The sequence below is a fragment of the Cucurbita moschata genome, unplaced genomic scaffold (genome assembly GCF_002738365.1).
Source record: "Cucurbita moschata cultivar Rifu unplaced genomic scaffold, Cmos_1.0 Cmo_Scf00021, whole genome shotgun sequence".
NCBI lineage: Eukaryota > Viridiplantae > Streptophyta > Magnoliopsida > Cucurbitales > Cucurbitaceae > Cucurbita > Cucurbita moschata.
The window spans coordinates 4,173,363-4,185,722 of record NW_019268537.1 but is presented as its reverse complement, the minus strand read 5'-3'; the positions used below and the strand labels follow the sequence as shown (position 1 = coordinate 4,185,722).

The 12,360-nt window shown below is 35.2% G+C and overlaps 1 protein-coding gene across 1 annotated transcript; it reads left to right on the top strand.

Annotated features, from left to right (window-relative positions):
- The first annotated feature begins 288 nt into the window (after positions 1 to 288).
- On the top strand, positions 289 to 11,835 carry LOC111458280 (embryogenesis-associated protein EMB8-like). Its single transcript, XM_023100821.1, has 14 exons — positions 289 to 609; positions 735 to 824; positions 1,379 to 1,440; positions 4,220 to 4,320; positions 5,108 to 5,197; positions 5,832 to 5,954; positions 6,645 to 6,722; positions 7,384 to 7,469; positions 7,610 to 7,658; positions 8,229 to 8,285; positions 9,107 to 9,237; positions 9,608 to 9,691; positions 9,941 to 10,010; positions 11,211 to 11,835. Exons 1-14 carry the CDS (start codon positions 347 to 349, stop codon positions 11,637 to 11,639), a joined length of 1,713 nt encoding a protein of 570 aa, XP_022956589.1. The 5' UTR covers positions 289 to 346; the 3' UTR covers positions 11,640 to 11,835.
- The last annotated feature ends 525 nt before the right edge of the window (positions 11,836 to 12,360 follow it).

Genomic DNA, 12,360 nt, shown 5'->3' with positions numbered 1-12,360 from the left:
AAAAGTTTAAGAATAATTGTGAAAGAAAGTAATTTTTTTATTTTATTTTTAGATTTTATTAAAAGTTTTCTTGAAATTTTATAAAATTTAAAAATTTAAAAATATTTTTAATATAAAAAGTAAGTTTAAGAGTATTTTTATTAATTTATGAATTGCGTTCAAATGGAGAACTAAATATGATTTGGAAGCTCCCATTTGCGTGCAGCATCCACCACGCACACGCAGCCACGGCTGGGAAATTTCAGCCAATTCTTTTGTCCGCCTCCGCCCTCACTTCCTTTATATTACACAGCCAAGGAGCAAACATGGATCTCTGGTCTATTGATCTTCCAGGCCTCCGCCTCTCATGGATTCCTCCGGCTCCGTCTCCGACACCTCCAATCCACTTTCGGCCTATCAACTTCTCTTCACAGCTCTCTCTCTCATTCCCCTCTCTCACCTTCTCGCTGCGCTCCTCCTCATCTTCCTCGTCTTCCTCTACAATTTCTTCGAGATTCATTTTCTTCACGACTTCATCCGCGCCTTCCGAGGCGACCGCGTTTGCATCACTGCATCCGACCCCGACTTCTATCAATCCGTTGTTTCCAAGTGCCGGATTCTTCATGGCAGGTTTTTCTTGTTGTTCTTTGCATTTTAGGTTTCTCTTCCTTCGTCATTACGATTGCTTGCTCCTCTTCTCTGGATCCCTCCCTCTTAACTCCTTTACTTAATGCTATTGATTTGCTTTGGAGCAGGTACTCCTCAACTCCATGGCTTTGCAGTCCTCATTTGCAGACTATTTTCCTCAGCATTTTTGGGAGTTCTCCTCCTGTCTCCTATAAAAGGTCTGCTTTCACTCCTCGTTTCATCTCCGTTCGCATTTATTTTGGATGCTCTTCGGCTTTAACAAAAAGAAAAAGTTGAAGAATATGAATAAAGGAAGGATGAAAGAAAGCAAAAAGAATTGGGAAAGATATTGGTCAAGGCCTTACCCAAAGGGTCATTTCAAGGATTGTACGGTACCTATTTGTCATAATGACTTTCCGAGACAGCTAACGTTCAACTGCTTAAAACGTGACTATGAATGACATCAAGATAACGAGATGAACACTATTTTCTTTTAACATGTGTGCTGATTTTCTAGAAGATTGAATATAAATGGAAAAGAGTCCTCAATGGGGAAAAGGAAACGAAAGTATCGAATTTTCTGTTTTCTCAATACTATAAATAAAATCTTGTTCATAAGCGCCTAATAATCTTATCGGATCATCTTGGCTTGTTCTCACACTATTCATTGTGGTATAACCGGAACCACCATTACGTCTGCGAATTAATTTTCTTTTTCTGTTAAACACTTCTCCTACATTTTTATAAAATTAGACCTATGATTTTACCCCAGACAGTTATTTCGTGTACCTGATGGTGGAACAATTGCTTTGGATTGGCTAAGGAGTTCTGATGGTAAGTTTCATTTTTCGCTCATCAGTTAAGAATGTTCTTACTTTCTCTATTTGTTTGTCTCTGATCTCAGTAATGCATCGTGTATTGATATTCGTCCATGAACAGATTCCTAAAAGTGTGTTGAATGATGATAAAACAAATTTTCTTGTCGTGTCAATTGATATACCTGTCATTTTCTTAATTCGGAAGGATCCATTTTATTTACTGTTATGATTCTAATTTTCCTAGAACTCACAAGTCGCAACTTACTTTTTGAGAAGTGAATCAACCTCCATTATAAATGAAATAAATAGGAGCTTACAACACCAAAAGGTGAATTACATAAAGAGCTCCAATTGGAAATCAAAGAAGATAGACTATAATCCCTAAATGGATGTAAATGTTTAAACCAATACAAAATATGAAATAAAACAGATCCAAAAAGTTATCATAAGTAGAGAAAACGTTCTCGAAAATTCTTGTATCCCTTTCACCCCAGAAGAACACCCAGTTTATAGCCAACCAGAAAGTCTTTTCCGCACCATGAAAGGGATGACCCACAAAAATAAGCTAGAATACCTGATATGTGGTTTGGCAAAACCATAGACCAACCAAAATCTTATAGCATTGGTTCCCGAAAGGGAGAAGAAAAGGTATATTGGATGAAGCGATAAGAAGGATGCTCTGAGTGAGAAAAACACATCACACGCCATGAGTCATAAGATTTGTCTGTAAAAACTCTAGTGGAATCCAAGGGCCAAATCCAGAAATCATCTGCAGACCCTAAAATAACTGGTGAAAGAAGATAGGAGACACTAAACCATTCAATCACCTAAATCATTAAGATTCCGATGCCAATGTAAGCCCTGTGGCAGCTTGAGAACTAATTTGAGCCTTTGCAACTGTGATATTGGGGCTAAAAGACAACTAAAAAACCTTGGAGGCGTTGTAGCAATAACCCCACAATTCAGATAGGAATCATGCCCAATAGATGTATTAGCCCCATTCTTGAGACATCGTTGAACAAGGTTAGTCACAAGTTCAATGGTCGAATAAATAAAATGCAAATAGAAGTTCAAAAGATGCTCTCTGAATATCTGCTGGCCATTAATTATCCACTTATTGATAATATTACCAGCAATAGTATTTCGCCAAAGGGCACCGTATTCATGCAAAAATCTCCAATTCCACTTAGCTAAAAGAGTCATATTTTGAAACTGGAAATCGCCGATACCCAAACCTCCCTAGAGTTGAGGAAGATGAGTTTTCTCCCAGTTGGAACCTTTCCAAAGAAAAACTTCGATAAGTTTATCCAGAGTTTTGACGACCTTCGTTGGTAATTTAAACAACCAGAGGTCATAAGTATGCATACTTGAAAGAATAGCTTGAATAAGGATATGTCTTCTGCCTTTGGAAATAAAGGCATATTTCCAACTATGGAGTCATGCTTTTCAATAATAGGCTGCCATAAAGAAGAGTTTCGCATTTCCGCCCAAAAAACACCAAGATAAGTAGACGGCCATGTACCTCATCTACAACCAAAGTTCAGTGTCCCAATCCATTTTGGCCTTGCTGATGCGTACCCCCCAAAATCTAACTCTTGCTAAAATTTATAACCAAAACTAAAGCTAACTCAAAGATCTTGGATCATAAATAAATTGTTCATTAGAGAATTAGTGGTACTTAAAATGAAAGATATAATTACAGAGACAAACGGACTTTTGACCAAGCTGTAACTATGAACACTCGTGAATGATTGACTTGTTTGTAATGATTATAACAATAGACATAACTTGTCCTACAATGCATCAGAATGCATCTCTAAGTCTATAATTTAGTGACCTATAGTTAATGAATGAAAATTGATTGATTAAATAGTTTAATTAATTAATTTTGTATCATTAGAGCTTGTAATCTGTAGGTCAATAAGGTCCCCTTGCTAGCTCATAGTAATACTAAAAGGTTCAATTTAATTGAAAATTTGAAGTATTCAAATTAATATTTAATATATTATATTTAAATATAAAGGAGAAAATAGATTTTCTAGAGAAGTATCATAGAAATATCTATTACTACCAGTGCAATAGGATGAGTCGCAATGCTATTACTACCAGCTAAGACAATCAGAGTCCAAAATAAAAAGGAAAGGAGAAAGTGGATCCCTCTGTCTAATGCCCTGGGTAGGAATGATTTTACTTCTAGGTTTCTCATCACAACTTATTAAACTTGACCCTTAAAATATTATAGAAATATCTTCAAAGAGTAGGCATTGGTCAAATATTAATAAAACAACGACAAACTTTATACTATTCGGATACCAACTCGTGCTTTCAGTGCTAGACATTGCAAACTTGAAATGTAGTCCCAATTACTTTTGAACTTTCACCCACATTTTTATTCAATTTTTATGGGCCTGTTTCAAAATTATCAGCTACAGTATCATTTTCACTGGTCTTTTGTGTTCTTTTAAACCTTACGTAAAAAAAATAGTAATAAGCTGACTCACAAATCATGTTCTATTTTCCATTAGTGGGTTTCTATCAATTCTTTCATAAATAATAGGCAGTCAGTTAATGCTATTTTTCTTTCGATCTCATAAGACAAATTGCTAAATTTTAAGTCTTAGTGTGGAAGTCTTTCTAGAAGAGGTATAAATCTCTTGCAAACCAAAGGAGTAAAGTTTAAATCCACTTAATCCATGCTGAATTTCACGTATCGGATGCTAAAAGCTGTCAAGATTTTTCAGTAATCAAGTGATATGTGTTATTGGATACTTCCCTAATTTTACCCACTTGTGCAGTTAAATATGCTGCCTTTGGCGTGAATGTTAACACTCCTGACAATGAGAAAACACCAACCGTTATAGTTATTCCAGGATTAACCAGTGATTCATCTGCAGCTGTAAGTTATATTTCATTTTCCAACTTATATGCTAATTTTATTTAATCTTATTTCCCAAATTTCCCAAACGATTTCCTTTTTCTTCTTCTTCTTTTTCCCCGGATGTACATGTTTGCACAGGGTAGGGCTTTTATTTGAGATGCCACAGTATTATTCCCGTTGATGGTTATTTTCTACAGTTCATGTCAATTATAGTCGTGACAGATGACATGTACGCCAATGTGAAATATAAAAGGGTATCAAAATAACTATTAGCTTTGTCCGTTTGAAATGTCATGTGCATACCAGAGTCGAGGAGACAGGAAAATATATCATCATTCAGAAGGCTACTGCAAGTAGTTATACATAGGAGGGTAGTTTCAATAAAATCATGAAATGTTTGATATAACGCATCGATGACCAAGAGTCACACATTCTTCCTCATGAAAAATCTTTCATTAAACAGATAAAATTACAGGAATACAGGAGTATGGTGATGCCAAATTGAAACAAAATCATCTATTCTAATTGTTAGATGTCTTGATGTAGAATTTTTTATTTGGGAGAATATGAAAGGAATTATTGAAACTATGATAATGATGCAATATAATTTCTTTTTCGTTTTTCTTGTTACATCTATAATAACAACTCGAATTTGGAGTAAGAAAATAAATGATGAAATCAGATGTAAGTGCATAACACGGTGTCTATCATAAAACATTTTCACCTTTAGCATTTGGCCAGTGCTTTTCTTTAGACTCTTTAATGGTTGTTTTGTTGGGCTCAAGAAGGTTTGCACTTTCTGCAGTACATCAAGCATTTGGCATTCAGGATATCCAACCGTGGATGGAATGTCGTTGTGAGCAATCATCGTGGTCTTGGCGGCATATCACTAACTGTAAGATTGCTATTAAGTTTAACTGTAGGAATGGCGTTAACCTTAAAATGGAGACGCTGGACATTTTGACAAATGCTGAAACATACCTTCCTCTCAGTTTCAACTTACCTATTCAAGAGATAATTGCAAATTATACCTCTGTGATTTGTGTTTTAAAAATGATTTTGAATACTTGTGTAGTCTGCAAATTTGCTCATTATATCTTTTTATTGATTAGTTTTAACAGATTTAGTACATGTTGATTGGAGTTTCTTGGATAAGGTCTTGGGGAAGAAAGGGTTGGGTTTAAATGGTAATCACCTCTTTAATGAAAGCTACTGCCTCTGGCTTCCTTTCCTTTTCCCAAATTTAGAACTTGTGAAAAAAAAAATGTTGTGCAAGTAAAATAATTTTTTTCTAGAAGTATCTCTGAAAAATTAATAATTTAAAAGTTTGTTTAGTATAGTTTCTTCGATGATTTCAGAGGATCAAAAGTATTTATTTAAAATAACTAAATAAATAAAAAACACTTCGAAAAACTTGTGTGGATGCACTATTTTCCGGATGATATATGTTTATATTTTTATTATGGAATTCTATATATATGTGATTTATCTTATTTATCTGAAATCTTGATTCTCCTTGGTATGCTCAGTCTGAACGTGTCTATAATGCTGGATGGACAGAGGATATAAGGAGCGTGGTTGGCCATATTCATAGTCAACATCCAGAATCTCCTCTGTTTGTTGTTGGAACTAGTATTGGCGCAAACGTTCTGGTATAAGTATTTACCTATTAAACACATTATGAATTCATGTTTTCTTGACTGAATTGGATTTTATCATGAAGCCAACAGGCGTAAAAAGGTAGGATAGGCTCAAATTTGCTCCTAAATTCTTTTGGATTGCTAAGCTTATGAAGGTTATAATATTTTAAGAAGCTGGAAATGGTTTTGGGATCAATGGGAAAAGTTGTTGCGAACCGTAGAAATCTTTATTGTTTTTGTTCTTTTCTAACTTTGATTATTTCGTAATCTTGGTTATTAAGGAGTTATTTGGTGACTGTCTATTATTTCTTGTTAACCATGTTTGTGAAACGTAAGTGTTTGGAAATTGTTCCTATTTCTTGTTTATTTTTTAAGAATTTTTCCCAAATTATCTATTAGCTTGGAAATAACAAATCTAGTTTCTTGTTCTTTTCATGTTCAGGCTCTTTTAAAAATATATAAAAGAATTATTTATCATTTTAAACTAATAAAATTCATAATAAATATTTAAATGTCGGTAAAATGACGCTTTGGTTCACTTATGTGGCATTTGGGTTCTTGAGTTTTCAATCTCAACAATTAAACCATTGAAGTTTGCCGTCGGTAGAATTTCTGGTCCAACAAATCTTCAGCTTTTTCGTGAACATTTTGTTGGTAGAATTTTTCTTTTTTTCCAATTTCAACATGTACTGCTTCCTTCAGGTAAAATACCTTGGAGAGGATGGTGCCAATGTCCCTATTTCCGGTGCTGCAGCTATTTGCTCGCCATGGGATCTGTTGGTTAGTATGCCAATTGTGTTCTGCATAATCTAATTGATGCATTATATTTCTTTACGGTGTGAAGATTTTTCAACTTAACAGCATTCGTTAAGAATCATTTCTTTTTCCCAATATTCTTAAGGCAATCTAGTTATTTTGGTGGTATAATAGAACCTATCTTATTTATTATCTTGAATAGTTTACTTTCTTACCAATAGGTACTTCAAATTAGGTGCATGTTCTTTTCCCTTCATTGTGATGCTCATTCATATAGCATGTGTAAAGAGGCCATTGAATTGATCTCAAGATCTTTTAATGGATATGCCAATTACGCCTCTTTTCTTTAACCGACATGCGTCTCTTTCTAAGAAGAATTTGTGTGAAAGTTGCTCTCAGGTTTGTAGCAAAAGTGAGGTCATTACAGTCTGGAGACATGATGGGCTGATATCAATTTACTTTCTACTTTTCCTTCTATACATGTGAAACAGATGAAATATTAGAATCGTTCAGTTTATTTTATAGCCATGACTGTTGTTTCTCAATACAATCAAAGTTTCACTCCTTTCTCTCAGGACTCGATGTGTGTGTGAAGCTCGTCATATTGTCAGTGTAGTTATAAAAACCAATCTTCTATGCTCTTTTTAATCGCCTAACACAATTCCCATGCCGTTCCCTTCTGTAGATATGCGACAGGTTTATTAATCGCAGGCTTGTTCAGAGTTTTTATAATAAAGCTTTGGCTATCGGCTTACAAGATTTTGCGTTATTGTACGTATAAACCTTTTTTTTTACCTTAATATGATTTTTTCGTACCCATTGACATGATAACTTAGAGTGCTTTACTACTTTAACTATTAAGCATGAGATAACATTAATATCTTTCCAACTTATATTATATTTCCCTGCAGGCATCGATCCAACTTATCTCAACTTACGGAGTGGGAATCCATTAAGAAGGTCCTTGACTCTGTTACATCGTACTTTAGCATGAAAATATTTAAAGTCATGCATCTTAAACTTTGCTAGCTCTGACATGATTATCTTCTGATGGACACCTCGTTGATGTCTCAACATTAGCTCATCACTTTAAATTGGTCTGAAATTTATGCACGACCAAGATTTCTGTCTATTCTGCTTTGGTCTTTTAAAATATTTAATATTAACAAAACAACTTATTGGGCTGCCTTATGTGAGGAATACAAGACTATAAGTTCCATTTAATTTCATCTGACGAAAAATTATTATAAGGCTTGATACATGCGGCTCATATCTGTAGGTCTAATTTATTTACCCCACCCATTGGATGCATTAGATCGGAGTAGTATTTTAAGGTCCTGCAAGTAAGGCTTGTGACATTCAACTTCAGGACTCCTACTCACTTCTTTTGTGATTTTAAATGGAAATTAAGACAGACCTTTACAATCGTATCACATAAGATTTTTTATTTGTATTTGTATTTTTTTTTTTTTTTTGTCTAACCATAATCCATATTATATATATTAATATTTTCTTCTTGCTTCATGGCAGTCACGTTCGATTCGTGATTTTGACAACTATGCCACACGCATCCTTGGAAATTTTGAGGTAAAACACATTCTGAATACTTAATTTGATTGGATAATTTGAACATAGTTCAACTCATTTATACATACTCTCTCGACCAAGTGATGTTGAACTCGAAAAAATCAATCTGTACTATTTTATAACTAAATCAATTTAGACGATCGGTTAAGATAAAATTGTTGATCCATAATTTTCATAGGTACATAAGACTGTTCTAAATGCATAGTTTAAGGTAATATCATAGAAGAATATTGGATTCAAATGGATAGTAGATTTTATTAATACAAGTGTTTTTTCATCTATTTTTCTTCACTTATCTAGGAAGAATTACGTGATTGTTTTTCTTGCTATTCTAGTAGGATTTTGGGTGAAATAATTTTATTTAAGTAATTTTGAATTGATTTTAAATAGAATCACTGATAGTGGATTTTCTTAAATTGATACCATTATTAATTTGAGACTTTAATTGATACAACCTCAAAGTTTGGAATATAAATGGACTTTTTCCTAATTTCAAATAACAATTCATGTAAGAAAAAGGAAAAATGCATAGATTTACCGATAATTTTTTAAAAACAGCTTTCAAGGCATAAAAAACAGGAAGTAGTAAATTAGATTCAGTGTGTTTTTCATATTAACGATTCATTATAATCATCGCTTAGGTTTAATTTGATTCATGCGTGTTATAATTTGAAATTAATATATGGAAGAATAAATGAAAATCTATGAACGGAAGTATCTTTCCATACAGTTCTTTTCTCTCTTTTTTAATGTAAACCCAAAAGGCCCTTATGTTTTCAATTACGTCGTAAATGCTAAAACATGTTTCTGTTCTTTCCCAGACCGTGGATGCATTTTACAGGCACGCCACTAGTGCTACCTATGTGGGAAATGTAGCAGTGCCACTTCTATGCATTAGTGCTTTGGATGATCCGGTTTGCACAAAAGAAGCCATTCCATGGGACGAGTGTAGGTAGGACTTATTTCATGCTTGTAAGCACTTCCTTTTTTTTTTTTTTCAGAACTTTTTTTAAAAATTGTGCTCAATAGTTATAAGCTGTTCTGCTATAGTTATCAGAACTTCTGAAAACAGTTTTCTATTTTTGTTTTCAGAACTGTTTTTAAAAAATTGTGATTTATTTTATTAGTCATTCACAAAAGAAATTATTTGGAATTACTATTCACAAATCCGTGATTTTGAAAGGAATAACATTTTCATTTTCTTCTGAAAATAAATCATTTGTGAGAATGCACCATAATATTTTTTAATGTATAATTATTCCACTTGCCTAATCCTATCCTTTTTGGAATTTGGATAACCCTGGTTGATTAACTATTTACAGGGCAAATAGGAATGTCGTTCTAGCAACGACACCGCATGGAGGACATCTAGGTTTCTATGAAGGGATAACTGCCAACAGCCTGTGGTAATATACACGTCCTCCCATTTGTAAATTGTACTGGGAAAAAGGAATTTTTGGATTTTGAAGTCTTGATGTACCGTATGCTTTCATTGTGGGTGATTATGCATAAAATGTAAATAAAATAAAATATAAAATGATTGGCTGATTACTTAGAAGTCTCATTAGATCTTATCTTGCAGCTTAACATTCATTAGCAAACTTGGAATTAGGGTCATCTAATTGTGATTCGTCGTGTAAAATCATGTCGTGTAGGTGGGCAAGGGCTGTCGATGAATTCCTCGGCGTCCTACATTCCAGCTCGTACATTGGTGTAATAAAGCAGGTGCAGTAACATGACCATAATTAAATTTATAGCATTTAGTGCTCAGGTACATTGAAAGAGAATTCATGAATCAGAATGAAAGGATTATCTAATCTAATAACTTTTAACCAGTAAGATCTCACATTAGTTGGAGAGGAGAATGAAAGATTTCTTATTAAGGTGTGGAAACCTCTTCCTAACAAACGTATTTTAAAAACTGTGAGGCTGACGAAACATAATGGGCCAGAGCGGACAATATCTGCTAGCGGTGGGCTTGGGCCGTTACAATGGTATCAGAGCCAAAGCGGTGTGCCAGCCTAGGCCCCCAAGGGGTGGATTATGAGATCCCACATTGATTAGAGAAGAGAACGAAACATTTTTTATAAAGGTGTGAAAACTTATTCCTAGCAGATGCATTTTTAGAACCCTCCCACTTCCCCTACCTTTCACTTGTCATTGACAACTTACCTCACTCTGCCTATATATCTCTACTAATATGATCCACACTGCTAAGCCTGGTTCCTAACATAAGTGAAATGTATTGGTGGCTTGGCATTCATTTCAAAAACTTGGCTTATGTATAATGCCAATTACCAAATGAAAGCTGACCAAGAAAAGCACCAAAAAGCATGTTGGCTGGACAAACAGAGAGTTTGAAAACCTTATTTCATCAATATGACAACCTTCCAGTTGTCCATGAAGCTTCTAAGTTGGAGCATTTGCAGCTCTGGTGCAAGGCAGAAGATTAAAAATTCTTTCCTTGATACCAGCTTTGATATTGTTTTCCTCCAAGAACCGGAGCTCTTCTATTGATCGTTCCACCGTCAAGTTTGTTTGGCTACGCTCGATAATCGGTCTTTTTAGCAAGGTCATCCGAGATCTCTCTCTTGATGATATTCCTGTTTAAAATGGATGTTATATTTGGTCAAACATATCAGAATCTCCCGTTTTTTATCCTGCTGAGGTATTTTTCACCTCAAACAAGTGGAATGCTAGATTCATCCACTTTGATACTCTCCAGAAGAAAGGATCATCTTTGAACATTTTCCCGTTGTCTTAGAAGTAGGAGCTCTCTCTTGGTTGCAATCCCTTTCATATTTGAAATTTTTGGCTCTCCCATCCCTCCGTCAACAAGCCATTGGATCTTTTTAACCCATTAATGTATGAGAAGGCTTCTATTTCTATGTAATCTAGCCTCATACAACTTATACTTCCTTGCAGATGCGAAAGACAACAGCTCCTACTCCGAGCTTTTCCATCGATCAAGGTCCTTACGTGAGCGTTTTGGAAGATGGAATGGTTACTGCTGTAGGTGATGAGCAAACAGATGATACTATGCAAGACTTATCGAACCAGGAAACGGCCAACGTTAGTACAAGCGCCGAAGTCATTTTGGACAAAGAAGAGGCTGACCATGTTAGGAAGAAGAATGACCAACCAGAGCGCAGTGAAGAAAAGGATCCAAACCCAACACAGGCCACAACTCCTGCAAGGAAATGCACAGATTGTCTTGCACGCCGGAGTGGAAGATCATTCTGGCTGCTCGCTTACATTGCCATTATCACAACATGGCCAATGGTGCGCCCAGCTCTCTCATTACTCTTTAAGAAATATAAATATCTCATGCCTGGAGGTTCACGTAAAAGATAGAATTTGTTGTTGTTAGCAAGTATTAATAATATTAAGTTACCATTCAATTGAAAATAAAATGGGGAAAAGGGTAGAATTACATTTACTGTTGTTTATTCGGAAATATTGGGAACTAGTAATGTAACTTATTGTTTGTCCAACTTTTCATGGATCGACTGTTACTAAAGAAATAAACTTGATCTCTGGTTACTCCTTTATTTGTTGTTCCTGCCATTTTCTTTTCACAGAAGCTCTGCATTGTAGTTTTGCTTTGGCAAGCTTTGATGTCATACAAAGATTTGATGTCATACAAAGAGAAGTTCTGCAACGGCTCAAGCCCACCGCTAATAAATGTTGTTCTCTTTGGGGCCAGCATCTACTAAGAAGAGGTTTCCACAATCCACCCCTTGGGGACTTGGGGGCCCAGTGAAGACACTGGCACTCATTTCCTTCTCCAATCAATATGAGACTCCCCCCTCCCCTAATCTACCTCCTTTCGGGGTCTAGCGCCCTTGTTAGCACACCGTCTCGTGGCCACCCCCTTTGAGGTTTCAGCCTCCTCACCCAATGTTTGGTTCTGATACCATTTGTAACAGCCTAAACTCATTGTTGATATTGTCCTTTTAAGTGTAATAGCCTTTGTCCTCTTTAAGTGTAACAGCCCAAGCCCACTGCTAGCATATATTGTCTTCTTTAGATTTTTCCTTTTGGGTTTCCCCTCAAGGGTGGTAAAGGTTTCCAC